The sequence below is a fragment of the Miscanthus floridulus genome, chromosome 7 (genome assembly GCF_019320115.1).
Source record: "Miscanthus floridulus cultivar M001 chromosome 7, ASM1932011v1, whole genome shotgun sequence".
In the NCBI taxonomy this organism is placed as follows: domain Eukaryota; kingdom Viridiplantae; phylum Streptophyta; class Magnoliopsida; order Poales; family Poaceae; genus Miscanthus; species Miscanthus floridulus.
In genome coordinates, this window is record NC_089586.1 from 72587968 (window position 1) to 72614495 (window position 26528).

Sequence of the window (26528 nt, forward strand, 5' to 3'; positions counted from 1 at the left end):
TACTGCTACAAGACCATGTCATTTGGACTCAAAAACGCTGGAGCCACCTACCAAAGAGCTATCCAAACATGCCTTGGTGATCAAATCAGTGAAAACGTAGAAGCATACGTGGACGATGTAGTTGTAAAAACAAAGAACCCGGACACACTGATTGAAGACATAAGACAAACCTTCGAGAACCTGAAAAAGTGGAGATGGAAATTGAACCCGAACAAATGTGTGTTTGGGGTTCCTTCAGGACAACTACTCGGTTTCTTGGTCAGTCATCGTGGAATCGAAGCAAGCGCCAAGCAAATTAGAGCCATAACGGAGATGGGCCCACCCAGAAACATCAAAGATGTGCAAAAGCTAACGGGCTGCATGGCGGCACTCAATCGTTTCATTTCAAGGCTCGGTGAAAAAGGACTACCTTTCTTTAAACTACTAAAGAAGACAGATAAGTTCGAATGGACAGAAGAAGCCAATGAAGCTTTCAAGAAACTTAAGGCATACCTCACATCCTCACCAATTCTCACACCCCCAAGGAAAGACGAAGATATGATGCTATACATTGCGGCGACTACTGCTGTGGTCAGCACGGTAATAGTCGTTGAAAGAGAAGAAGAAGGACGCGTGTATAAAGTACAACGACCCGTATACTACATCAGCGAAGTATTATCTGAATCAAAAATATGGTACCCGCATGTGCAAAAACTACTCTACGCCCTATTGATCACTTCACGCAAGCTTCGCCACTATTTTGAAAGCCACCAGATCATAGTGGTGACAGACTTCCCGCTCGAAGACATCTTACACAACAGAGATGCGATGGGATGCATATCAAAGTGGGCAGTTGAACTCAGAGCTCTTAACATCGATTTCACCCCGCGGAAAGCAATCAAATCTCAAGCCCTTGCCGATTTTGTGGCCGAGTGGACAGAGATTCAACAGCCTTTATCAGATACAATCCTTGACCACTGGAAGATGTACTTTGATGGGTCACTCAAGCTAGGAGGAGCCGGCGTAGGCATTCTCCTAATTTCTCCGGACGGAAAACAACTTAAATATGTCCTTCAGATATTATGGCAAGCTACAAATAACGAAGCAGAATATGAAGCCCTCATCCATGGGCTACGAGTAGCAATTACCCTCGGAATAAAGAGATTACTCATATACGGCGATTCAGCAGTAGTCATCAACCAAGTCAACAAAGATTGGGATTGCACCAAAGAAAACATGGGCGCTTACTGTGCTGAAATACGGAAACTTGAAAAACATTTCCAAGGATTAGAAATTCTACACGTCCTGCGCGATTCCAACATTGCAGCAGATGTCCTCGCCAAGCTCGGATCAGACAGAGCGAAGGTTCCACCCGGCGTATTCATAGAAGAGCTATCAGTTCCCTCTATCAAACAACCCAGTGAGACAACCCCTAAAATTCAGGCTAAAGGCGTTCAGATCTTGGTAATCAACACTTCATGGAGCCAAGTTTTCATCGACTATATCAGAGAAAATAAATTGCCAGCAGATAAAGCAGAAGCCACCCAAGTTGTTCATAGAAGCAAAAACTACGTTCTAGTAGGAGATAGACTTTACAGAAGAGCAGCATCATCAGGAGTACTCCTAAAATGTGTCTCATTTGAAGAAGGCAAATAGATCCTAGACGAAATACACTCAGGTTGCTGTGGAAATCATGCCGCTTCAAGAACACTGGTTGGCAAAGCATTTCGCACCGTATTCTACTGGCCAACCGCTTTGAAAGACGCAGAAGAACTTGTCAGAAAATGCAAAGGTTGCCAAATGTTTGCAAGACAAGCCCATGTGCCAGCTCACAATCTTATCTGCATCCCACCTGCTTGGCCTTTTTCCTGCTGGGGGCTGGATCAAGTAGGACCTCTGAAGAAAGCAAAAGGCGGCTTCGAGTACATCTTGTAGCAATCGACAAGTTCACCAAGTGGATTGAATACAAACCACTCGCGAAATACAGTGCAGCCAAAGCAGTCGAGTTCATCCAAGACATTATGCACCGCTTCGGCATGCCCAATCGAATCATCACAGATCTAGGCTCCCCCTTCACAGCTACAGAATTCAAAAGCTGGGCACAAGACTGTGGTTTCAGTATAGACTATGCATCTGTTGCACATCCAGAAGCCAACGGACAAGTAGAAAGGGCTAATGGACTCATACTAGCCGGATTAAAACCAAGGTTATACGAAGAACTAGTGGACTATGGGTCCAAATGGATTGAAGAATTACCTAAAGTAGTATGGGGGCTACGTACTCAAATAAGCAGAGCAACATGCTACTCACCCTTCTTCCTAGTTTATGGGTCAGAAGCCGTACTGCCTGCTGATTTGATCTGGACATCACCAAAGATAGAACAATACGATGAAGGAGAAGCAGAACACATAAGAAGATTAGAACTCGATAGCTCAGAAGAAGTCAGAGTAAATGCTACCCTCCAATCAGCCAGATACATACAAGGTTTAAGACGACACTACAACAAGAATACCCATCCTCGATCTTTACAAGTCGGAGACTTAGTGCTAAGAAGGATACAAAAAACGGACGGACGACATAAGCTACTCAGTCCATGGGAAGGTCCGTTCATTGTCACAAAAGTCACCGGACCAGGCACATACAAGTTAATAACCGAAGATGGAAAAGAAGTCAACAATACATGGCACATCAGCCAGCTAAGAAGATTCTACGCGTAAAAACAACTCAAGAAAAAACAGATATGCAAGCCATAAGGGACCAACGTTCACAATCGACAAAGGACAATATCCCTCGACAACATATGTATTAGTTTATATTCATGATCAATAAAGATGATATTCATCCACAGCATGTCTTGTCATGACTTTCAACGAGTTGTTTTCACGAAACAAAAGAGCAAAATGGCTGAAACATGCCTGAGCCTACCGACCGAGAGCAAAATAGCTGAAAAGATGCTTGAGCCCGCCGATGAGGGTAGCTAATAAGCTAACATCCGAACTAAAGAGCAAAATGGCCGAAACATGCCTGAGCCTACCGGCCGAGAGCAAAATAGCTGAAAAGATGCTTGAGCCCGCCGATGAGGGTAGCTAATAGGCTAACACCCGAACAAAAGAGCAAAATGGCTGAAACATGCCTGAGCCTACCGGCCGAGAGCAAAATAGCTAAAAAGATGCTTGAGCCCGCCGATGAGGGTAGCTAATAAGCTAACACCCGAACAAAAGAGCAAAATGGCGGAAACATGCCTGAGCCTGCCGGCCGAGAGCAAAATAGCTAAAAAGATGCTTGAGCCCGCCGATGAGGGTAGCTAATAAGCTAACACCCGAACTAAAGAGCAAAATGGCCAAAACATGCCTGAGCCTACCGACCGAGAGCAAAATAGCTGAAAAGACGCTTGAGCCCGCTGATGAGGGTAGCTAAAAGCTAACACCCGAAATAAAAAAGCAAAATGGTTGAAAACATGCCTGAGCATCCCGGCTGAGAGCAAAATAGCTGAAAAGATGCTTGAGCCTGCCGATGAGGGTAGCTAAAAGCTAACACCTAAAACTAGTTGACCGGAATTAAGCTTAAAAAGACCCTCCAGCCCTTCATTCCGAAAAGCAAGAGGCTCAGGGGCTACATCCAGATAGGAATACTTTTTCCTCAGAAAAGCACAAGCGCCACTCAAGAAAGCACTCGGATGCCGAAGTTTGTCAAGGCAACATTCTATGCCGAGTCGTTTTACATAGCGTAGACGAAAGGTTGTCAACACAAAGATCTACATCTAACAAGTCATAGCGCGGACAAAGCACTCGACGGATCACAAAAGAGGAAGAAAAGAAAAGTACTCGACAAATCGAGGGATTTCATCAGGATAACGCACAGAGTTGTTTACATGGCAAAGACAAAGGCAAGACCAAGTACTCGGTGAGTCGAATAAACTTTGATCACATGGACAACTCATCCAAGGAATAAACAAGGCAACCAAGCAGAGGAAGTATCAACAAAGTATCTTCATTCAAAAAGGAATATAACTACTCTGCTATAAAAAATCGAAAGTACAGAGGTCGATTATGTTCAAACATCATCATTAGGAGAGGGGATAACAACATTAAGATTATCTACAACTCTACTGGCTAAGTCTTCGACCTCAGGCTCCATCCACTCAATGGCGTCAATGTACTCTTGACTATCGGCTTCCTCCGCTATCTTGGACAGAGGCACCTCTGGAGCAAGAACCCGGACCTGAGCCAAGACATTCTTGGTACACAGTTGGGCGCACCTCTTCACGAACTCTTGAAAACGAGTCGGAATTCGGGGAATAAACTGAGCCCAAGATTGCCCATCGTCCGCTGGAGTTCGGAGTGCGTCGGCTACTGAACGAAAGGATTTCCATAAAGCTTTCCAGTTCTCGGTAGCCGTCGCCAACTTGCCAGATAAGTCTTCGATAGTTCTTTGAGCCTGCATAAGATCTCTGTCAGCTCCATGCCTAATTAGCTTAGCAAGGGTGAGTTCTTCCTCAGCATGAGTAATTACCTCCTCAGCCTTGTTATGACTAGAGCAGACAAGAGCCTTCATTTCATCGATACTCTCCGAGAGCTTCTGCTTTTCAACTCGGAGAACTAGACAAGGCACCGAAAAACAAGTCAGCAAAAAAAGAAGTTAAAATACAAGAAGAAACAAGCAGAACCCGTGGCACCTTTGCATTCATTCTTCGCAGACTCCACCGCGGCATCCCTCTGCTTCTCCATCTCTACTAGCCAGGCACGAAGGGTCTTCTCCTCCTTTTGGTGCATTTGACGCTCTGTCTCCAACTCAGCCTAGAGGAGGTCAAGATCGGCTTTCAGAGCGTTCACCTCAGAAGACAACTTTTTCTCATTTTTAGATGAGAAAAAGAAGCCAGAATGATCACGAGAGAAAGACTGAGCAAGAAGAGACAAAGAAAAACAAGGCGTAAGCACAGAAGAAAAACGAGCATACAAAGGAGGAGTGACAGTAAAACTTACCTGGAGCTTTTCACCAAAAGAAGTCACGAGGGTCGATAAGCTCCCCCAGGCAGCGGTTAACTCCGATAGTTGATGGGTGGCATCAAACTGCTGCACCACCTCATCGGCAAAAGGCAGACCACCAAAAGTAAGAGAAGGAGAGGGAGAAGCCGGTCGAGGCGAAGAAGGCACGACCGGAGCAATCTCACGGGAAGTCAAGACCAATCCCTCAGATGAACCTGCCACCATAGCCGTGGTCACTTCAGAAGCAACCAAGCCAACAGCAGCGCCTTCACCAGGAAACCTTGTCTCCTCAGCAACCGCTTTGCCTACCAAGCGCTCCAAACCCTGAGGCTCGGTACTCGGTAGCACACCAGAAAACTGGCAAGAAGTCGGCAGAGGGTCAAGAGAAAATGAAGGCCTGAAAAGTTGAGAGATAAACTTACCAATAAGAACAAAGGAAAAGGGAAACAGATGCAAAAAGACGAAGCCAAAAGTTACTCACCCGACTATCTTCTTCTTCGTAAAACACAAAGAAGGCTTCGCAGGGGGAACTACGGCGGCGAAAACGTCCCCACTGCTTGGCGACAGGAGTGGCATAGCTGATACCAAAGCTTCAGAAGAAGCCGGAGCTGAGGCCGCGGAAGAGCTAGGCATCGGAAGTGTGGAGGAGCTCGGTACCAAGGAACTCAACACTGGAGCTTCAGAAGAAGCCGGCGTAGAGACCTCAGAAGAACTCGTACCCGACGCCCATTTCCTTCAAAAAGATCAAGACTAGAAATCAAGACAAAGAGGAGGAATGCAATAGAAAGGGAATATAAAAGCAACTCACTGCCGCACGATGAGGGGAACTTCATCATCTTCTTCCTCGGTTTCAACCAAGGCCACCAGACCGCCCGCTGAAGGAAAGGTAAAAGTACCCGGTTCAAGATAAAAAGAAAGGAGAAGACAAAGAGACAAAGAGTATTAAATATGCTCACCTAAGAGCATGCTAGCTACAACTGGAGTACCTGGAAGAGTACTTGGCTTGCGAGACTTCTTGGAAGCAGGCAGGCCAGATGAAGACCCATCCGTTCGCCCCCTCTTCGGGACACTACGAGGACCGCGAGGGACTAGACGAGGAACATATTCTTCATATACGTCAACAAATCCAGAAGAAACTCTAGGAAGCACTGTGGAGAACGGGAACTTACTAGTTGTGGAAGCTCCAGCAAGTTTCTCCCTAGCTTTCTCCAAAATAGGGAGAACATCTAGGGGGATCGGGTCAACAAAGTTGCGCCCTAACTCCTATACAACAAGACAGAGAAAAGTTAAACAAAAATGGATACAATAAGAGTACATAAAGTACCCGGACAAAGAGATAAACAACTTATAGCTGGAGGCGAGTTGTTAGCAGAGAACTCGGCGATAGTAAGCGGGACGACGCTCGTTCCTTTCAACATCTTCTGGAGACGCTCAAGTACCTCCTCATCGGTCAGCTCAAGAGCTGGGACCATACGTGAAGGATCCTCAGCCCCAGAGTACTCGAAGCCAAAATGCTCACGCTCCTTCAGAGGCTGAACTCGGCGATGAAGGAAACTCGAAACAATCCCAAAACCGGTTAAACCCTGCTGCTTCAGCATACTAATCTTATTAAGGAGTGGCTGGATTGCCTGGACTTCAGTGAGCGACACGGGGTTCTTATCCCACCGGTCATTAACCAAGGGACCAGACCCAGAATGTATGGAAAGAGAAGGAATCAAATTTGCGGCATAAAACCAATCAGCACGCTAAACTGGATCCCATAGCCACCGAGAACATTGGTCTCTTCACGACGGGGTTGAGGTTTCAGACGAAAGAAGTAGCGAAAAAGAGATAGAGAAGGAGGAATTCCAAGGAAAGCTTCACAGAGATGAACGAAAACAGAAAGATGGAGAATGGCATTAGGGGTTAGATGGTTCAGACTAACCCCGAAATAACCAAGAAACTGATAAAGGAAGGCAGAAGTAGGAAGGCAAAGTCCGGCGCGGACAAAGGAAACGAAAAGGACAATCTCACCAGGACCCGGAGCAGGAACCCGATGCTCGCCCGAAACTCTCCATTCAGCGATGTCTTTGCTTTGGATCAAGCCGTCGCTGACGAGCTCGCGCAGCTAATCTTCGCTTGTTGTTGGAGCCGGCCAAACCTTCTGAGCAGCCCTCATGGCCACGAACTCTTGGTTCTTGATCAAAGAAAGGGATGACTCCTCGTCCACAAAGGTCGCCTGGGACTTGGTCACGGTTTTCTTCTTACCCATGAACTAGCGGAAGCAAAAAGGTACTGGGGAAGATGAAGCTAGGATGGTGGTGCTCGGGAGACGGCGACGATGACGGCGGCGGATTTCTAAAAGCTAGGGTTTCAAAGCAAGAGTTGGGCAGCAAAGGAAAGGAAGATAAAAGGTCTTTAAATAGATTTTTCAGTGATAAAAACGGCCCACAAGGCCCGTTAAAGCACGGTGTGGGAACGCAACGGTCCATTTACAGACACAGCTAAAATGACGGATAGCACAAACCCACACAACGGTACAATTTAACGGGCAGATTTCAGACTTATTCGTCCAGCACCACGGTAGGGTTATCAGATCACTACAAGAACAACCCGTCAACCAAGAAGAAAGAAAGGGCTACCTCGCAAGGAACAAAAGAACCCGGTTATTTAAGAAAGAACTCGGTAATCTCATGAACGACAGGGATCACAGCAGAAAAGTAAAGGACAACTCAGAAGACAAGATTTGTTCCATTACAAGCGACTTCAAAAATAGAAGATTACAAATCTTACAAGACCCAACGAACTCGGTACCACGAAAAGCAAAGTAGCAAAGAAGAACACAGACACGGCTAGGCTCTGGAACGACTACGTGTCCTAAATTGCTACTCAAAAGGACAAACCGCCATCAGCTATACTATTTTCTTCAAAGGACGAACGCAGTGCATCCAAGGTGGAAATCAGCAGCACAACAGGACAACATGGAGCAGAGAAGGCCGGCGGGCATCTATCTACCCAAGACCGATGTGATGCTGGATATGGTGTTGATCTGCACCGGACAGTCTTAGGTCAGGCGACGACGATCAACCCAGAACTGCCAGATGAAGGAACGAAGCCCACATCACAAGACTTCCTCCAACTACCGCCACGTACATCCTGGTACAATGCTGTCGCGGGATTAGCCTACCTCTAATCCCTATCACAAGACTTCCTCCAGCTATGACGAGATACACAACAACTACAAGATACGCCCGGGGGCTGCTCAACTTCACAAACTACCATATCCATGACTACAAAGACTTCAGGCCATACAACAGAATGCTCAATGATTCAAAAACAAGCACCATAGGAGGGTATTTATAGACCAAAAGAGCGGTGCACATGAACCAGGAGCACCGAAGGTAAAGACCTGACAAAGGAAACAGTGAAAAGATAGAACTCAATGAAAAAGGACTCAGGCGTGAAGGAACAGTGACCAAGGACAAGCATATTCGGAAGGATATACCACCACGGTACAACCCGTCAACAAATAGCATTTACACCCAACCAACTCCACACAACTACATCCGACAACAGAAGACTAGCGGAGAGTATGCCAAGGCCATGTAACCGAGTCCTTTCCGAATAAAAGAACCCGGACATAAGCTCGGAGGCTGGATGCCGCGAAACTACAAGGATGATGGTTTAATCCAAGACTAAAGGGCTGCTTCGGAAAAACACCGCAAAACTACTCGGATGATGACATAATCCAAGTCTCGGGGACTACTTCAGAACATAAATTTTCAAACAACATAAAGATTCAAGACCCTCCAACTTTTTGTTCCAAATAGCAAGAGGCTCGGGGGCTACACTCAGTGAGTGCTCTTTTTCTTTGAAAAAGCGCACGTCACCAAAAGACTTCCTCAACGCAGACCACTTTAAGACATTACGACAAAAAGAACCCGGAATGAGCCATATTCGAGTTCTTTTTTATAAAACTTCAACGAACAATCAGAGCAACTTCAAGACAAGATCCTCTAGCTCCTTGTTCCAAATAGCAAGAGGCTCGGGGGCTACAACCAGATGGATGTACTTTTTCTTCAAAAAGCACTCACCACTCGAAGATCCCAAGAAACGCTACAAGGTTTCACTCTAGAAAGCACTCGGATGATGTTTGTTCCTACTCAACAAGACCTAAAGGAGCAAAATGAGACTTTCAGAGCTCAACCATGAAGTGCTCGGGGGCTTGTCGATGTAGGACCCACAGGATACCCCGCAAGGGAGAGAGAAGATCTAGTCTAACTAGGATTCTCCCCATGTAATCTTAGTAGTAGTACTATTCAGTAATCCTACTAGGAACTCTCATTGTAAACCGACTAGGACTCTGGCCTCCTGACTATATAAAGGAGGGCAGGGCTCCTAGAGAAGAGAACAACAGAACAACAATTGTACGACACTTTACAATCAATCCAACGTAGAGGCTAACGCCGGCTGGACGTAGGGCTGTTACTCGATCAACGATCGAGGGTCCGAACCAGGATAAGTCGTTTGTCTCTTGCGTTCACCATCGAGTTCTGCATACGCTGAAGCCCGAACATACTGCCTCGGGTACCCCCGTGGCAGGCTATTGGTGGTAAAACATCGACACATTCTCCTCCACACCAAGAGTAGCAATGAGATCAGTCACACTGAACACTTGCCTCCTGTGCTTTAGAGTAGTGGCAAAGCTCGACCAAGTAGGTGGCAGCTTAGCGATGATACCACCGGCCACAAACTTGTCAGGCAACTCACACTCATTGTTCTAGAGTTCCTTTGCCAGTATCTGTATCTCATGAGCCTGCTCTACTACAGATCGGTCATCGACCATCTTGTAGTCATAGAACTTCTCCATGATGTACAACTCAGTGCTAGCATCGGCAACACCGACCTTGGCCTCAAGTGCATCCCACATGTCCTTGCCAGTGTCCATATCCATGTACACTTGCACTATGCTTTCAGCTAATATGCTGATGAGAGCCCCCTTGAACAAGTTATCTGCCTCATTGAACTTAATCTCCTCCTCGTGAGAGAAAGGAGGTTCAATGCGCTTTCCCTTGATCACGTGCTCACAACGCATACTAGTGAACCATAGCTTGGAACGGACACGCCACACTTTATAGTTGGATCCATCATCTTTCAATGGTGGTGGTTTTAGTGACGCAGCAAAACTAGCAGCCGAAAAAGACCTATCAAGTTTTTGGATTGTTGAACATTTGGTCAATTTATGACTTATATTAATCCATAAAAACGACTTAAACAATAGTAACAGTACCACTAACCATACTGTAACACCATCATTACTGCAGGTAGTATTTAATAGTGCAGCAACCAAGTACGCTAACAACGCTAACAGAATAGCATATGAACAATAGCGCACAGTGGGATTAGATTTATACCCTAGGGTGGGACTGCCGGTACCCGCGGACAGTGAGCCACCATCTTCTCCGTCGGTGGTGTTGGTGCGGCCACCAGTCCTCCTCATGTCCACCATGTTGCAGAGGAGGTCGCGCCGGGAGACTCCTGCAGGTGCGGTGTGGGAGCAGTAGCACGGGAAGCTCCCGTCAAGAAGCAGAGGCCCCCGAACAAGAACCTGCAGAAGCGGAGACGGGGCAGCAGTCGCGCCGGGAAGCCGGCGCTCCCCAAAAACTTGATTCCCCGCCTACCCGTGTAGGTACGCTTGACGGGGGAAGTTCCGGAGGCCTGCTACCGAAGCTCCCTGTGCGAGCAGGGAACTCCGGTCAGAGATGCAGACGAACAGCTCAGCGCTCAGATGTTGCGGAGAGGAGGAAGAGGAAGAGTCGGGTGCGGTGTGGGAGCAGTAGCACGGGAAGCTCCCGTCAGGAAGCAGAGGCCCCCGAACAAGAACCTGCAGAAGCGGAGACGGGGCAGCAGTCGCGCCGGCTTCCCGGCGCTCCCCAAAAACTTGATTCCCCGCCTACCCATGCAGGTATGCTTGATGGGGGAAGTTCCGGAGGCCTGCTACCGAAGCTCCCTGTGCGCGCAGGGAACTCCGGTCGGAGATGCAGACGAACAGCTCAGCGCTCAGATGTTGCGGAGAGGAGGAAGAGGAAGAGTCGGGTCTATCCCCTGCCGGACAGGGGCGCCCCCCCCCCATATAGCCGCGCCGTTCCCCATCTGTTCGTTAGGCCCTGTCGGGGGAATGAACCTGGACAGGGTGGTTGGGCGTTGGGAGTTGGCTGCGGCGGCTAGGGTTTCGGTTGGGCCAAGCGACAAAACCAGGCCAAACCAGCCCACGCCCACGGCCTCGGCCCGTTGCGGGCGGCTCGGCTCGGCGGCGGCGCGCGCGCGTGTGGCCTCCCGGTTCTCCCTCTCAACTTGTCTATGTGAGAGTCCTAAGACTCACTATTTAAGTTGAGAACCTTTTTAGTGAATTTCCCATGTGGTACTAATCACTTTTCCACTTAACAATAATTGTGGGCCTTTGAAATTTATTTGATTAATTAGAATAAATAATGGGTCTGGCCCAAATTAATCTAACATACTTATCATCTTCGCACACTGGAGCTCTGGCTGCCCTCTTTGGATGGGCACCTATAGAAGACGATTATGCTGCTGTGACAGTAGAGTGCCTGGTTTAGCTCTTTGAGTCGGGTCGTGTATTGCTATGTTTTTAAATGGAACCATCACGGGTCTCAATTCAGTAGCACGTAGAGATGCTGTGCGTGTGCTTGTCGACTCTGCCAAGATTGACATAGTTTGTCTTCAGGAAACGAAGATGGCCTCTTTTTCTCTTCAGATTATACTTTCCATGCTTGGAAGTGATTTCAACAACAATTTCATTTGTCTTCCTTCGGTCGGAGCTAGTGGAGGGGTCCTGATTGCCTGGAGATCTCGTTTGGGGGATGTCCAAGCCAGTCGTGTGGACGTCCATAGCACTTCTGTTCAGTTCAGTCCATCTTCTGGCAGTGCCTGGTGGCTCACATGCGTATATGGACCACAGAGGGATGAAAACGGTACGGATATTTTCCGACCGTATTCGAAACCGAATCTGTTTAGAGGGGTTGAGATCTGTCCGTATCCGAGTCCGGATATCCAACATCCGATACCGTATCCGTATCCGAATACTCAAATCGTATATTTATGATGTCGATATCCAATCGTATCCTATCCGACATAGTTGACACTATCCGTATTCGAATCCGAATTCGGACAGAAATATGAAAACAAATGTAATATCGGTGATATCCGTCCGTATCCGATCCGTTTTCATCCCACTGGACACTCAAGAGAAGATACAGTTTTTTGCAAGAGCTCAGGAAAACTCGTGCTCAGTGCACAGGACCCTGGATGGTGGCAGGGGATTTCAACCTTATTTACCAGGATGAGGACAAAAACAATAATAATCTGAATCGTGCTATGATGGACAAATTTAGAGGATGGATTAATGATTTGACAATGGAGGAATTACCCCTCCATGGACGTAAGTTCACTTGGTCCAGTTCCTCCTCCAGTGCTTCCCCCACTCCTGTGAAACTGGATCAGGTTTTCTGTTCTTTAGACTGGGAGGAGTTGTTCCCTGATTGTCTCTTGCAGAGCTCGGCCTCGGATGAATCCGATCACTTCCCTCTCATACTAGGCCTTCGTGACAGTGGAGAAAGCAAAAGACGCTTCCATTTTGAAGCTTTCTGGCCAGGTATGGATGGATATTTGGATACCGTTGAGGCGCCATGGAATTCTATTCAACAACGCCCTTTCCTAGTGGAGATGTTGTCCCTGAAATTCAAAGCAACAGCAAAAGCTCTTCAGAGCTGGAGCCAGAAAAGGATTGGACATATCACCTCGCAACTCTCTCTTGCAAAGGAGATCATCCACCAGCCAAACCCTCTGGTCCAACGAATTATGGTTGCGTAATAACCTCAAGAAGCATGCTCTAGGCCTTGCCTCTCTGATGAGAATAGTGGCAAGACTGCGATCTCGGATTGGCTGGTTAAAAGATGGAGATGCTAACACTAGGCTATTTCACATGCATGCACGCAATCAGAAGAAGAAAAATTTCATTGCCAAGCTTAAGGAAGGAGGGGGATAGAATTATTACCTCACATGAAGAAAAAGCTGAGGCTGTTTTTGACTTCTATTCTAACCTGATTGGTGCAGATAGCAGTTGGGATAGAACAATCAATCTAGATGGCCTCCCCTTACCAAGACATGAGCTAGATGTCCTGGAGATACCCTTTTCTGAAGAGGAAGTCTGGAACACTATCAAAACTTTGCCATCTGATAAGCCCCCAGGTCCGGATGGGTTCACACGGAGATTTTACAAGTCTTGTTGGGCAGTGATTAAAGAAGATATTATGGCCACCTTGCATACTATTTGTGACAAGAATTTCGGAAGAGTCTGTCTACTGTACACACGTGTGTTTTAACATAAGCCAACACATGGTTGTTGGCTGTATGTAAAACACACAGATTTCAACATAAGAAAAACCATGTGTTTTTGGACTAGTTAGCACATGGTTGTTAGATGCCTAAGAAACACACGAATTGAAACACTGGAAAAAAACATGTGTTTTAAGAGAATGCAACACACAAATTCCATCAGGCAAACAAGGCCCACAACTGTTGTTCAGCCCAATAAAGACATGCCAGAGAGGCCCACTAACTAAGAAGACAGAGAGGCCTAGTTCAGCCCAGAGCCCAATAACTAAGAAGACAGAGATGAGTTCAGATCTCTTCGTGGGGAAGCCTCTTCGTGGAGATCAGATCTCTTCGTGGGGGCAAACAGGGGGAAGCCTCTGCCCTCCGTGGAGATCAGATCTCTTCGTGGGGGCAAGCAAAGCACTGCTCTGCGTGGAGATGAGATCAGATCAGAGCAGGGGAAAAGAGAAAACAACCGGCAGATCAAAGATGAAGATCTCCTCTGCGTGGGGGCAAGCAGACCAGAGGAAAAGGGCAACCAACCAACACATTCAAGAGGAACCACTAACCTCAACAGCCAAGGTAAGCACACCGACTTCCTCGTAAATATGTAATCCAAGATTGCTAGTATTTGCTGCAACCAAATTCAGGAATCAGAAATACAGATTCATAAATTAAGGAACTCAGGAAACAAAAATACAGAATACCTAAAAACAAATTGCATATTTCAAATACTGCAACTGGTATTTGCTGCTAATGTAATTATACTGATTAAACAAGCATTTTTGAAGAAAGGTAAAGTGAAGCTTATATGTGTTTTTGTTTTGTTTCTCTAAAGTTATTTAAATTTTCCACTCTTGACCTTTTGATTGAGACTCAGCAGCTACAAATCATAAATAAATTTATATTCTGTATCTGACCCTTGTCTTGAAGGCAAGGTGCTAGCTATAGGTTGACTTACACCTTAGTAACAGAAAACAAGTATGAAAAGCAACATCAACATAGAATGGACAGTGATTACCTCTTAGTGAATAGACAAATACATTTATTTATTCAAGCTTAATGCATGCAGCACTGTAAACAAGAAATAACTTAGTACATAGACAAAAATGTAGCAGAGGGAATTATGGGAGTGTTCATGTATAACTTTTATTGAAAAAAGAAGAGTGCCACTAACCATTTCCGGTAGTAGGCTTTATGCATCGTAGGATCAAGTTCAAAAGCTTCTGCAAGTTTAGTTAGTAATTCCTTTAGTGCTATACATTTATTGTGTTCAAAAACAAATATGCAAGCCAATGATGGTAGCATGAATAACACTACAAACTATGCTTTCTATTTCTGGATGTTTTAACAGAACATGAATCTAGAAAGAAGAACAAGGCTGCAGGAAATGTCAGAGGCACAATATCAGATTCACAATTATGAGGATATGATTCGCCAAGAAGAAAGCAGCAATGATGTAAAATTACTCCTAATTCAAAACAGTTGACACAAACAATAAATAAATGAGAACTAATGGCTTCTTCATTTTCTTGCAGGTTTCAATTGCTTCCCTTATGCAACTAATACAAGCACCAGTTGAGTTTGATCAACTACTTGAGGTAAGAAACACAATTCAATGATGCAATGAAAAGATATGTAAGTACTCACCTGCTTGCTTTTTTTATGAAGCAGAATAATATGTATGTCACAACAAGTAGATGTGATGATTATCCAACATCAGTGAAGTCACAAGAAGCAATTAAGGAAGTGCAGTCAGCTCCTTACCAAATATTTGCAGGCACAAATTGTTCCAGTGACCTTTCAAATACCTACAGATACAAAAAGGTGAGCAAAATCATTGCTCAGAATCAAAAAATGCCAACATAAGAAGGTTGTTTTTCGACTATAATATATTTCAATGCAGGGAGGCTACACTGAACTTATGATGGAACAGATCAGGAACTCTCAGGAAGATAATCAGACTGACTGGAATACGCAGGTAAAATTTTATAATACCAGTACACAAAAATTACAATTCAGACATATGTAAATTACACACATATATGCATGTAATTTCAGCATAACAGTACTTTAATTTCAATGCTTCATTATAAACTGCGCAGCAACATGAAGAGATGCAAGGATCATTAACAAAGATGATACTTGGAAATGACAGGAATGAGGTAAAACTATATTATATATGCTTGTCAGACTAGTTGTGTTATATTATAAATGGTAACCATTCTCATTATCAAACAAATAAAACAGAATATGAGACTTGAAGATCTAGATGGAATCTTTGGACCACAAACTGACTGGTCAATATCAGAGTCAAGGCTGTCATATGAGGTACATACAGACAGCTGAGCCAATTTGATTACATTTATAAGCAATACAAATATGTACTGGCATCAAAGTAAAACTTATCTTTGCAAAAACAGGATGGAGAAATGGCAATCGTCGCTGATGATGATGGAGCAACGACAAGCATAGCTGATGATGATAGATCTGAAATTCAACAATACCATTGGCAAACTGATGTATTCAATAACATGGACATTGATGAGGTACATAAAAATGATCTCTTCAACTATTTCTGTCCACACTGAAAAAAAATATTTGTATTATAAATCGCATTACTCAGAAACTGAGACTGCTGCTAATATATTTACAGGTGCAGCATGAAAATCAAGATGACCAACCAACAATGGGAGAAAATGACTTGAGGATCATAGCAGTAGAACCAACAAGTTCAGATATTACATCAACAGTAACAGATGATAATGAACATGTAAATGGCAGCCAGGAACTGACGGAGGAAGAGATTGAAGAATTCATCAAAAATGAGCAGGTTGCAGCATCTAAAGGCAACAATGCACCAATCAACAGCAAGTACACCCCACAGCTATCGATGGAATTTAAAAGTAGGGATGATGCTCACCATTTCTTCAACTTCTATGCGTTCCTAGCTGGATTTCAAGTTGCCATAACACATACAACAAGAACTCAAAGTAAGAAGAGAAATAATGAGGTAGTCAAAGTGACAATGAGATGCACTCGTCAAGGAAAAGAAAAGGAACCAAAGTGTTTGGAGCAAGAAGAAGTTGAAGTAGACAAGGATGTTGGAAACAAACCGGTAAGAAGAAGGAAAACAAATGTTCAGCAGAAGTCAGATTGTCCTTGTGTTATGATGGTGAAAGAAGAAGGAGTTGTATGGAAGGTTAAAACTCTTGATTTGGAGCATAATCATGAGCTATGCCCTGGAGACAGGGATCAGCTATTTTCTGGTCACAAGTATATGACAGAAATGGAAAAAGGACTTATCAAGACTCTGAACGATAACAATATCCCGACTAGGAAGATGGTTTCTATTCTATCGTATCTTAGAGGGGGGCTTACAGCTATACCGATGAAAAAGAAAGATATCAGCAACTACAGGACAAGGCTGAACAGAGAAGTTAAAGGATCAGATATGACACAAGTACTGGATTATTTCAGAAAGAAACAAACTGAGGATCCGTCTTTCTTTTACAAGTTTGATTTAGATGAGGACAAGAGAGTGAGAAACTTGTTCTGGACAGATTGTTCTTCTATGAAATATTATGCAGATTATGGAGAATGTGTAAGTTTTGACACGACATATATGACCAACCGATACAACTTACCTTTTGCACCATTTGTTGGAATCACCGGACATGGGCAAAGTTGCCTTTTCGGATGTGCTTTCCTGCATGATGAGACAGTGGACACTTTTAAGTGGGTATTTCAAACTTTCCTTGAAGCAATGGGAGGAAAACACCCTCAAACAATCATCACAGACCAAGACATGGCGATGAAATCAGCAATAGAGCAAGTCTTCATAAACACAAAGCACAGAAATTGCTTGTTCCACATAAAGACCAAATGCTACAATAAGAATGTCAAGGTCTTTGCAGCAAACGAAGGACTATATGAAGACTTCGAAGATATAGTGAACAATAGTCTAACGGTGGAAGAATTTGAGCGACTTTGGAAGAGAATGATTGAGGAAAGAAACCTTCAAGGGAATAACTACTTTTCCAAGATGTGGGAAATGAGGAAAAGGTTTATCCCGGTCTACTACAAAAATGACTTTTTCCCTTTCGTACAGACCACATCCAGGAGTGAGGCAACAAATGCGAGGTTCAAAGACAATGTAGGGCCAACCTATAGTATCATCAGCTTTCTGAAAGAGTACAATCGGATTGTTGATACCATAAATCGAGCAGAAAGGCTAGAGGACAGCTATAGTAAGCAGAAAAGGCCAAAGGAATTTATATTCGGCTACAGAATAGAGCAGCAGGCACAACAGCTATACAACAGAAACATATTCAAAAAGTTTCAGCTACAACTGAAGGCAACATCAAGGCTGAACTACAGGGAAACTGAAGATGGAAAAACATTTGAGGTGTGGCAAAAAAGTAACCAGATTCAGGAGGTTCATAGGTTCAGGAGATATACAGTAAACACTGAACTAACACAAGGAGAAGAAGAATTTACCTACATATGTGCAAAATTCAGCAAAGATGGCATATTCTGCTCTCATATCCTGAAAATAGTCATTGAAAAGGAAATCAGCACAATTCCAGACAAATACTTCTTAGACAGGTGGAGAAAAAAGGATATGAAGGTACATGTTGAAAGACAAGAAGAAGAAACAGTTGAAACAAGCTCATTGTTGAGATTCAACATATTATCCAAGAGATCAACAATACTGAATTCAAAAGGATCAAAAAATGAAAAAGCCATGGAATACCTTATGGCAGAATTCAACAAGATGGAAATCAATTTAGATAGAATGCTATGTGCTCAGCAAACAGGTGAAGCACAAAATAACCAGCAAGGAAATGAAGAAGGACAAACTATAGCAGCACAAGCTGGAGATCCACAGACTGAAATAGATGATCCAGAAAGAATTCAGAGAAAGGGAAGGCCACCTAAACCTGTCAGAATGAAGACACATATAGAAGAAATAAAGAAGAAACTGGTGGCAGCAGAAAAGAAGAAAAAGAAGAAAACAAATGACACAGACAGTGCAGGTATAAAATTTAAGGACATACAAATAGAATTTGAATCCAAATGCAAAAATTCTTATTTATGTGAACTAATAATGTTTTGTAGGCTCCCCGGTCAAGCCAAAAAGAAAGAAGAGGAAGGAAACATCAAATGGTAGCACTGATCCCGAAGCCACACCACACTAAGGACACGGTGATCAAAGACATGCAGCAATTCATGATGATCAGCAGATAGAAGCAAAATTTAAGTAGCCAACATATTTATGTAATTTATGTAATGAGCAGGATGTTACAAACCTTAAATTAAATTATGCCTAGATCTAAAATTACATATGCTAAGAACTACAATTGCAGTGCCCAATATCTGTAATTTATATTATCGGTGATTGCAATTGTGTAACCGAATTTTATATTTGTCTTGTTTTCGTCAGTGGCAGGTAATAATAGTAACAGAGCACTTGAAAAATTCAGTAGTATGTTCCTCCTGCAGGCACCAAACATGTCTGCCAGGACATTTCTTATTTCAGAACAGAGTTTCTTTAGTGTGGGGTTATGAATGCAAGACATTTCTCATTTCAGGGCAAACTAACTGACTGCAGACTAACAAATACTGACCTTATTGTTGAAGTTCCAGCTGCCATTTTGTGTAAAAATGTCTTCACCATTCCCAGCTTTAAGTTAAAAAAACACAGTTTTAACGTTTACGCCTTCAAAATTCCATGACAATTATCACAGGCTGACAGGCCTTCAGAAAATGATTGCAATTTTTGTAATGGTGACAAGAGAGATAAACAAGGATTGCTGACATCTTACTCTGTTATCATTGCCACCTGATGCAAGCTGACGATTGTTATAAGACCACTTGAGTCCATAAACCTGGAAAATATGTGAGATTAGGGACCATACGTTACCAGAAAAGAAAATTGAAGCTTCAGTAGGATAATGTTTATACTTGAGAATGGGACATAACCTGAACTTTTCTTTGATTTGTACCCCCAAATCACAAAGCTTGGTGACCTAGACAATGATAAACCTGTTAACAATCCATCTTCAATTCTCAGTGATGATATACCTTAAGGATGACCAGGTTGCTTACCTTGCTGCTGCATGCATTCCACAAAATAAACACAATTGCCCAGCCCAAACAGCGAAGGCTTCATGAGTTCCTGCTGCTGCTATCTGAAAACCAAGAAATGTTATAAGTTAATTGCTTACTGCTGCTACTGAACTTAATAGGAACAACTAGATCCTGCACAGACAGAAACCTATAGTGAGACTTCCTACCATCTACCGACACACCTAAAGAAAACCACAGCCTGTCTCCCAACGCGGCTGCAAGCCATGCTAGCAACAGACACGCCATCGCTGGCAGCAAGCAAAGACAAATCCACGGCGACATCAATCCACAAAAGACAGATCGACAGCAAGACAGCAAGCAAAGCAGCAAATCCAACGCAAATCCGACCTCATCCATACCTGCCCCTGCCCGAAAACCGCCGCGCTAGCTCCGAACGCAGCAGCAGTGTGTGCTAGCATTTTAGAACAAGGAAGGTCCTAGGTGTGTGCTGGCACAATCACAATTAACACAATATAATTTTTACTACAGAAAAACAAAGACAAATATTTGAAATGTGTTACACAAATCACAAAAACAATTTTTTTCTATGGAAGGACAAAGACAAAAATGCGGTGTGTGCTAGCACAAATCACAATAAACAATTTTTTTCTATGAAAGGACAAGGACAAAAATATGGGCAAACAAAAGAAGTATATCGACTGACCAAGATCAATATTTGGATGGTTTCAAATAATTTTGCAGCGGCACTAGCTGATGGTTGTGAGCTTGCGTTCAACAACCAAAATGCCTATCACCTCTATCTCTTCAACTCGGTCCTTTTTCAGATGGGAGCAAGTACATTGTCCTGCATGCAACCAATAGAGTAACTAGCGAATTAGTCTAACCACAAGGTGAGTGATTCCACTTGTATTCTGATAAATAAAAAAAATTGGCAAACCAAAGAAGCAGATGGAATTTTGATGAAAACTTTCCAGATTTACTTAGCCTTCACTTATTCAGATACACTTGCAGAATACATAGATCAGCTAGCAGAAAAAAGACAAAATGAGGAGGCAAATAGTTCAACGCCAGCATATTGCATACGCTCAGAATTACAATTGCGGTTCCCGATACTTGCAATTTCCATTATAGCTTATTACAATTTACTACTTATAAATGTGCAATCAAGAAATGGATACTAAACACAGCTTTCTTGTATAGTATAATACAGTTAAAAGATGTGAGTTCATGATATTCTACTACAACAGCCACAAGACAGCACACACAGAAACAAAAAACAGCGAAACACAGAAACTCACTTTTAGTTCAAGCTTCTGACGTTTGGTTGTAGCTTTAGAAGCTAATATTTGGGCTTCTTCAACAAGTATAGCATTATCCTTTCTACCTCCAATTCCAGCATGATCCAGTACACTTGCCTAAATTTCACAAATACATATTATTTACTGCTAATAATAATATGTTTTTCAATCTGCAGATATTCCTTCCAGCCAATCGCTTGAATATAAGTGAAAATTGAACTCTTTACATGAGAAGCAACAATGACTTGCTCAAGCAAAAAAATCAGCCAAAAAGGCACCTTGCATGTGTACCACTGGAAGAAATCAAGCAAGAAACCAGATTGCTGATCTACAAATACAATCAAACAGACTGGTGCAGCTACAACTTTGCTAAAGTATGCAGTAGCAAGAACCCTTCATGGTATTAAACACATGAAATACTACAGCAATGCAACAACAGAAAATAGCAAACTTGTAAAGGATTGAAAAATTGAGAGTTTCAGACATAGCAGCTATATAACTATATTCAGAGAGTTTCTGACAACAGAAATACTAAAGCAATGCAACAGGATTCAGATAGTTTCATGCACAGCAGTAGTGACATGTTGACAAGTATAACTCTAAGCTACTTGTTTAGTTATGGCTGTAAGTAGTACATTGGATTAGCACTTGTTCTATTTTTTAAACCAAATAAATACATATAATCCAATGGGGCACTGGTGTTGTCAAATGTCCATTTACAGTAAAAAGCATGTCGGGCATACAAGAAATTCAAAACAAAAGGAAAATTTTGAATGCACATGATCCATCAATTTAGAAAATACGAAACAAAAGGAAAATGAATAAGATGTAGGAACATTGACCTCAACATTATCATCTTTTCTGCAACTGAGAGGGGATTTTCCAAGACATTGAGATAGTCCATATCGAGTCCTAGAAGCTACACTATCAGGAGTGGAAGTTTGTGATGCATAGTTTTTCCTCTTCCTCTTCCTTCTACCTGAATCTGCACCTCAAAAATATTCATAAGAGTATGAACAAGAGATACAAAGTTAACTCAATGCTGAAAAAATGCTACAAAAAACACTTTATGTACCTCGATCTGATGAGTTATTGGAAGAAATAATTACAGTTGCCTGAGAAGCACCACAATTGTCACTACCAAAAACATTATATGCACTATCTGAATCAACTTTTTCAGTCACAGAAACTTCTTCATCATTATTTTTAGTAGCAGCAGCCATTGTGGGATCAACAACTTCCACATTAAATACACCAGCAGCAGGCAATGTGGTATCCAAAACATCTTCCACAATGGTATGAGTTGAAGCAGCTGGCATTGGGGCTTCAAATTCATGAGCCATTGCATCATCATCTTTGTGACTAACATTGGCTGGAGAAGGGATTCCGGCAGCAGAATTCTCAGGTGGGTCGGCGGCATGACAATAACGCTCATGCATGTACTTGAACATTTTGGCAACAAGTGTGCCGGGACTCCTATAGCCAAGGTTTGTCAAGTGGTTTTCGAAAAGCTCACACATAACATCTTTGTCCTGTAATGTCAAGTTAATAGTACCATATGAATCATGTATTTTTCAAAATAGAAGAATACTCATAAACATACTGGACAAAGCACCTACCTCTGTACGGATGAAATCACAATGTTTATCCAGAGTATTCCTAAAGGAATCACGAGCATCTGCGGGTAGGTATGCTTCTGCATAGCAAGTGTCCTCAATGGATTTCACCTACACAAAATGTATTCAAGTCAGCCAGTGATCTCAAAAACAACAAGAGATGTATGTGTCATGTAATACAACAAGAGAACTCAAAAACAATGAAATCATCACATAGTTTGGCGGTGATATAACAGACAACACTTACCGGGCGCTTTCCATACTTCTCACCAGACACACGATCATAAGAAGCATATTTGTTAATCATCGAGCCCTTCCAACAGAGGATCCTTGGCAGATTTGGGGGGAGCTCATTACGTTTTCCAAAGTTGACAAAATCAAGATAATAAGCCTACAAAAGATTTCAAAGACATCACTAAAATAGGGTACATATCCAAGACAAACAACAGAATACAGAAACACTTACAGCAAGAAAGTATCTGCAGCCACCAATAGTGCTTCTATTCTTCTTTCTGTAGTTTGAAATCGAAGCAAACAGCCAATCAAACACAAACTTGGACCAATCCCATTCTTTCACCTTAGATACATCAATCAAAGCACCAAGGTACTGCGGGCTGGGAAGAGTACTAGAGTTTGCACACAGAAAAGTGGACAAAGCAACAACCATAAAGTAGCGAAACACATCATCATCAGACAAAGTGTCACCTAACAACTTCTCACCAAAGGTCTTGATCAGGGGCAGAGAAGCCTCATCGATTTCAGAAAGAAACTTGGTCTTTGCAGAGTCATTATGATTTTCCCTAATGTCTTCACCACCTATTGGAAGGCCTAAGAAAAGATGAACTACCTCTGCAGAAAATGGGATCACTTTCCCTCCAACAACTATGTCACAACAATTCAAATCAACTTGATCTGCTATCCACTGCACAAAGCCTCTAGGTGCAGAACAACCATCATACTCCAGCAAGGTACCGAAACCCTGATCCCAAATAATCTTCTTCTTACGCTCATCCAATTTCACAATTATCTCTCCAAAATACTTACTATTGAACCTAGAGGATGCTCTCTCTGATGTACTTGCAGCAGCACTTGATTTCCCTTTACCCCTGCCTCTGACAGTTCTGTTAATCTGAAAACCGATGCAAAAAAATAATATAAAAATTCTAGTTAAGCTACTGAATTCAGTAAACATGGTGACAAACAAAAAAGAAGATTAGTTAGGTACTGAATTTACCTTTCCAGAACGCACCCGGACGCCAGACCGTCTTGATTTCCCTTTGTTGCCAACAAACTTAGAAAACTGTAAGAAAAAATACTTGTTAATCTAAATATTTCTGATATTTGCTGTGCGGGATCATGTGGCATGTGTGCACACTTTCGAAAAGAGTACTTTAAAACAACCTTCACTATGCGTTAGAATGAGCTAACTTTTGCTGATATAAAGCACATTTTTTAAAGAATGTGCTATGCATGTGTTTCATTAAGAGGGGAAACAACCCACAGAAGTATAGTACAAAAAAAACAGGAAACAGAACAGCACACGAAGTGCCTAGGATGACAACTGCGCTACAATTTAAATACATGAATCTTCACCACACAAATTTCAGAACATACTCCAGATAAAGCTTCCTGCACATGCTTGAAAGTCTTCAGCATCTCAGCAGTATCAATATCATCATCTGTGGGATTTCGATCCTAAAAAAGGCAACAACATATATCATATTATTATAATACACAAGTGCACAAACAAAACAAAATCAAGTGAACTTAGTACCTCGCCAACATTCATAGAATCCGAGTTGTTTTCTTCTTCAGACTTCATAGCAAAGTCATCCTCACTCTCACCATATCCAGAATCAGCATCAGAAATAAATAAATCATCATCCATGGCTACATAACATAACAAAAAAAAATTGGTTAATGACCTCATTGCTAGCTACAGCCAATAAAAGAAGAAGCAAAAAAACTAGCTCGAAAAGTAATTGGACGCTTACAGAATAAATAAAAAAAATAACTGAGAGCCTTCCTGAAAAAATAACCTGAAACTCCAAGATCACTGGAATAACTAGAGCCAAATATATTATATATCATAGTTCAATATAATAATTACAAGCCAGCAATAGCTGGTATTCATAAAAAAAACCAATACTTATAATATCAACTAACCAAACTACAACTCAACATCATCACCATCGTTTACACTAGGATACCTATATCGGCACAGAGGGCACGACTTATCGCTACCAAGCCACTCAAAAATGCATATCTTGTGGAAGACATGCATACAAGGCAGCACCCTTAGTGTCTCCATGGCAGCCTCTAAAGCAGCTTCGTCATCGTCCTCTTTTCTGATATCTAAGACACCCAAGCAAATAGCACAGACATCGTCGTCTTTCAAAGGCACTAAAATAGGTTCCCTTTCAACGCGAGGAGCTGACGATTGAATAATAGGGGGACATGAAGAGCTCCGCATGCGCCTGTCCATCTAAACTCAAACGATCAAAGATGAAAATATTAAATCAATGTGTTTCACTGGGAACTACAAATATTGCATCATCTCTGTCAGACCGCAATGTTGTACAATTTGCTCAAAATAAAATAGCAAATCACAAGCACTGAAACTGAACATTAACAATACATCACCATTGCTTGAAAATGACATATCATACAATTATGAAGTACTGAAATAACAAGCGCTGAAAAAATAGAGACTCTTCAATAAATGTATCAAGGATACTTATCCATACACATAGAAATTCTAAAAAAAACTAAATAAAGAAGAACAAGACTGAAATGAACAGATTGCTAAAGCTGTAAGTAGCAGCTAGTACTAACAAGCAAAATATTTCAGATTTGGTACTAACAATATTGCTTTAGCAAAGTTCTTTGAAACTGCGTAGAGTTCAAGTAAGCATAACAGAATTCAACATTTTCACAGTTAAGGAAACAATTAAGGAAAATGGTGTATCACTACAGTTAAGCAAGCAAAACCAGCATTTTCACAGTAAAGCAAGCAAAACCAGCATTTTCACTACCGTTAAGGAAACAATTGTTGTATCAAGCCAAATTAGATCTATTCCTTAAAGAGAAGACTTGTATTAAAATAGAAATGAGATGCACTCCTTAAAAATGTACTGTCCAGTCCCAAATAGCCCATCCAGAAGAATATCGATGCCCTAAAGCAAGAACAATTGCATGCTCCAAGTTAACTAAAATTGCATGCTCCAAGAACAGATATTGCACATGTTACACACCATAATTGCAGTAGTTGAAGTGTGCAATTTACTACTAATAAATATGCAATCAAGAAAATGGTGCTTCTAAATAAAGTAATAGAATAAAATCACAGTTCAGTAGAATTCTAATGCAGTTTACTTTAGGGACAACCAATGTTGACAAGAATAGAGGCAACTGAAAATTGATGTATACAATCTTACCAAGGGAACATATGGAATGTCAGTAAAAAGAAGTATATAATCAAACAGGCACTTTAAAATAAATGACAAAAAAAAGATACTAGATGATAAGCATCCTACCGAATCAGAAATGTAAAGTTGCTGAATTCATTCATGACTTTGATATCATGAATTACATTTACGGTTGCTGAATTAACAACCTATCCTACTTCAGTTGCTCTACTGAACCCCAACTAGGAGTTCAGAACATAATTTGCAAAACAGGATGATAGGTGATTAATAAATAATAGGTTCAAGATAAAGGATACTCTACTGAACCCCAACTAGGAGTTCAGGACACAATTTGTAAAATAGGATGATAGATGATTAATAAATAATAAACAAATGAAGTAGCCATACTTCATAAAACAAATCACATACAGCACGTCCTACATGGTACCCACAGGAGCTACTTGAAGTGGTCACTCAAATGAGCAGCTGGCTTGTGGAAGATAGTTCACATCAAACCCACCCACAGTACAATTCGGTGGTTCAATCAACTAAAAGCTGGTTATCAGAACCAAGGGCACAATGTGCACCGTCAATTTTACGTTACCATATTTGACTTCAGAACAGTTTGTACGGTTACACAGATATACAACAAAAGAGCACGGTGGCGACAAAAATAGTTAAAAGGCTGACGAATGAAGACAGAACAAACATAGTACCTAAAATGAACTGACCTTTCGACAGAAATCACTACACAGCCAAATATACAAATGTCATGGT

The 26528-nt window shown here is 42.2% G+C and overlaps 2 protein-coding genes across 2 annotated transcripts; one reads left to right on the top strand and one right to left on the bottom strand.

Moving 5' to 3' along the window:
- Window positions 1–13319: 13319 nt before the first annotated feature.
- On the top strand, window positions 13320–18538 carry LOC136465649 (protein FAR1-RELATED SEQUENCE 4-like). Its single transcript, XM_066464302.1, has 10 exons — window positions 13320–13919; window positions 14692–14796; window positions 14876–14938; window positions 15012–15164; window positions 15244–15318; window positions 15443–15502; window positions 15588–15668; window positions 15761–15886; window positions 15994–18376; window positions 18459–18538. Exons 1-10 carry the CDS (start codon window positions 13638–13640, stop codon window positions 18536–18538), a joined length of 3408 nt encoding a protein of 1135 aa, XP_066320399.1. The 5' UTR covers window positions 13320–13637.
- Window positions 18539–19161: 623 nt separating this feature from the next.
- LOC136465650 (uncharacterized) lies at window positions 19162–24817 on the bottom strand. The gene is made up of 12 exons (XM_066464303.1): window positions 24631–24817; window positions 24119–24234; window positions 23959–24039; window positions 23579–23644; window positions 22811–23473; window positions 22592–22735; window positions 22348–22455; window positions 21804–22260; window positions 21571–21713; window positions 20729–20845; window positions 19449–19531; window positions 19162–19228 (listed from the first exon to the last, which is right to left on the bottom strand). Exons 1-12 carry the CDS (start codon window positions 24815–24817, stop codon window positions 19162–19164), a joined length of 2232 nt encoding a protein of 743 aa, XP_066320400.1.
- Window positions 24818–26528: the final 1711 nt, after the last annotated feature.

Bases quoted from the DNA above. Each gene is read 5' to 3' on its own strand.
- LOC136465649 (XM_066464302.1), top strand. From the start codon at position 13,638: ATGAGTTCAGATCTCTTCGTGGGGAAGCCTCTTCGTGGAGATCAGATC. The intron at 15,319-15,442 runs GTAAAATTTTAT...TAAACTGCGCAG, and splicing joins AGACTGACTGGAATACGCAG to CAACATGAAGAGATGCAAGG. The intron at 18,377-18,458 runs GTATAAAATTTA...AATGTTTTGTAG, and splicing joins AAATGACACAGACAGTGCAG to GCTCCCCGGTCAAGCCAAAA.
- LOC136465650 (XM_066464303.1), bottom strand. From the start codon at position 24,817: ATGCGGAGCTCTTCATGTCCCCCTATTATTCAATCGTCAGCTCCTCGC. The intron at 21,714-21,803 runs GTACATAAAGTG...TTTGAGGTGCAG, and splicing joins CAATAACTCATCAGATCGAG to ATTCAGGTAGAAGGAAGAGG. The intron at 19,229-19,448 runs GTAAGCAACCTG...CATATTTTCCAG, and splicing joins GGAATGCATGCAGCAGCAAG to GTTTATGGACTCAAGTGGTC.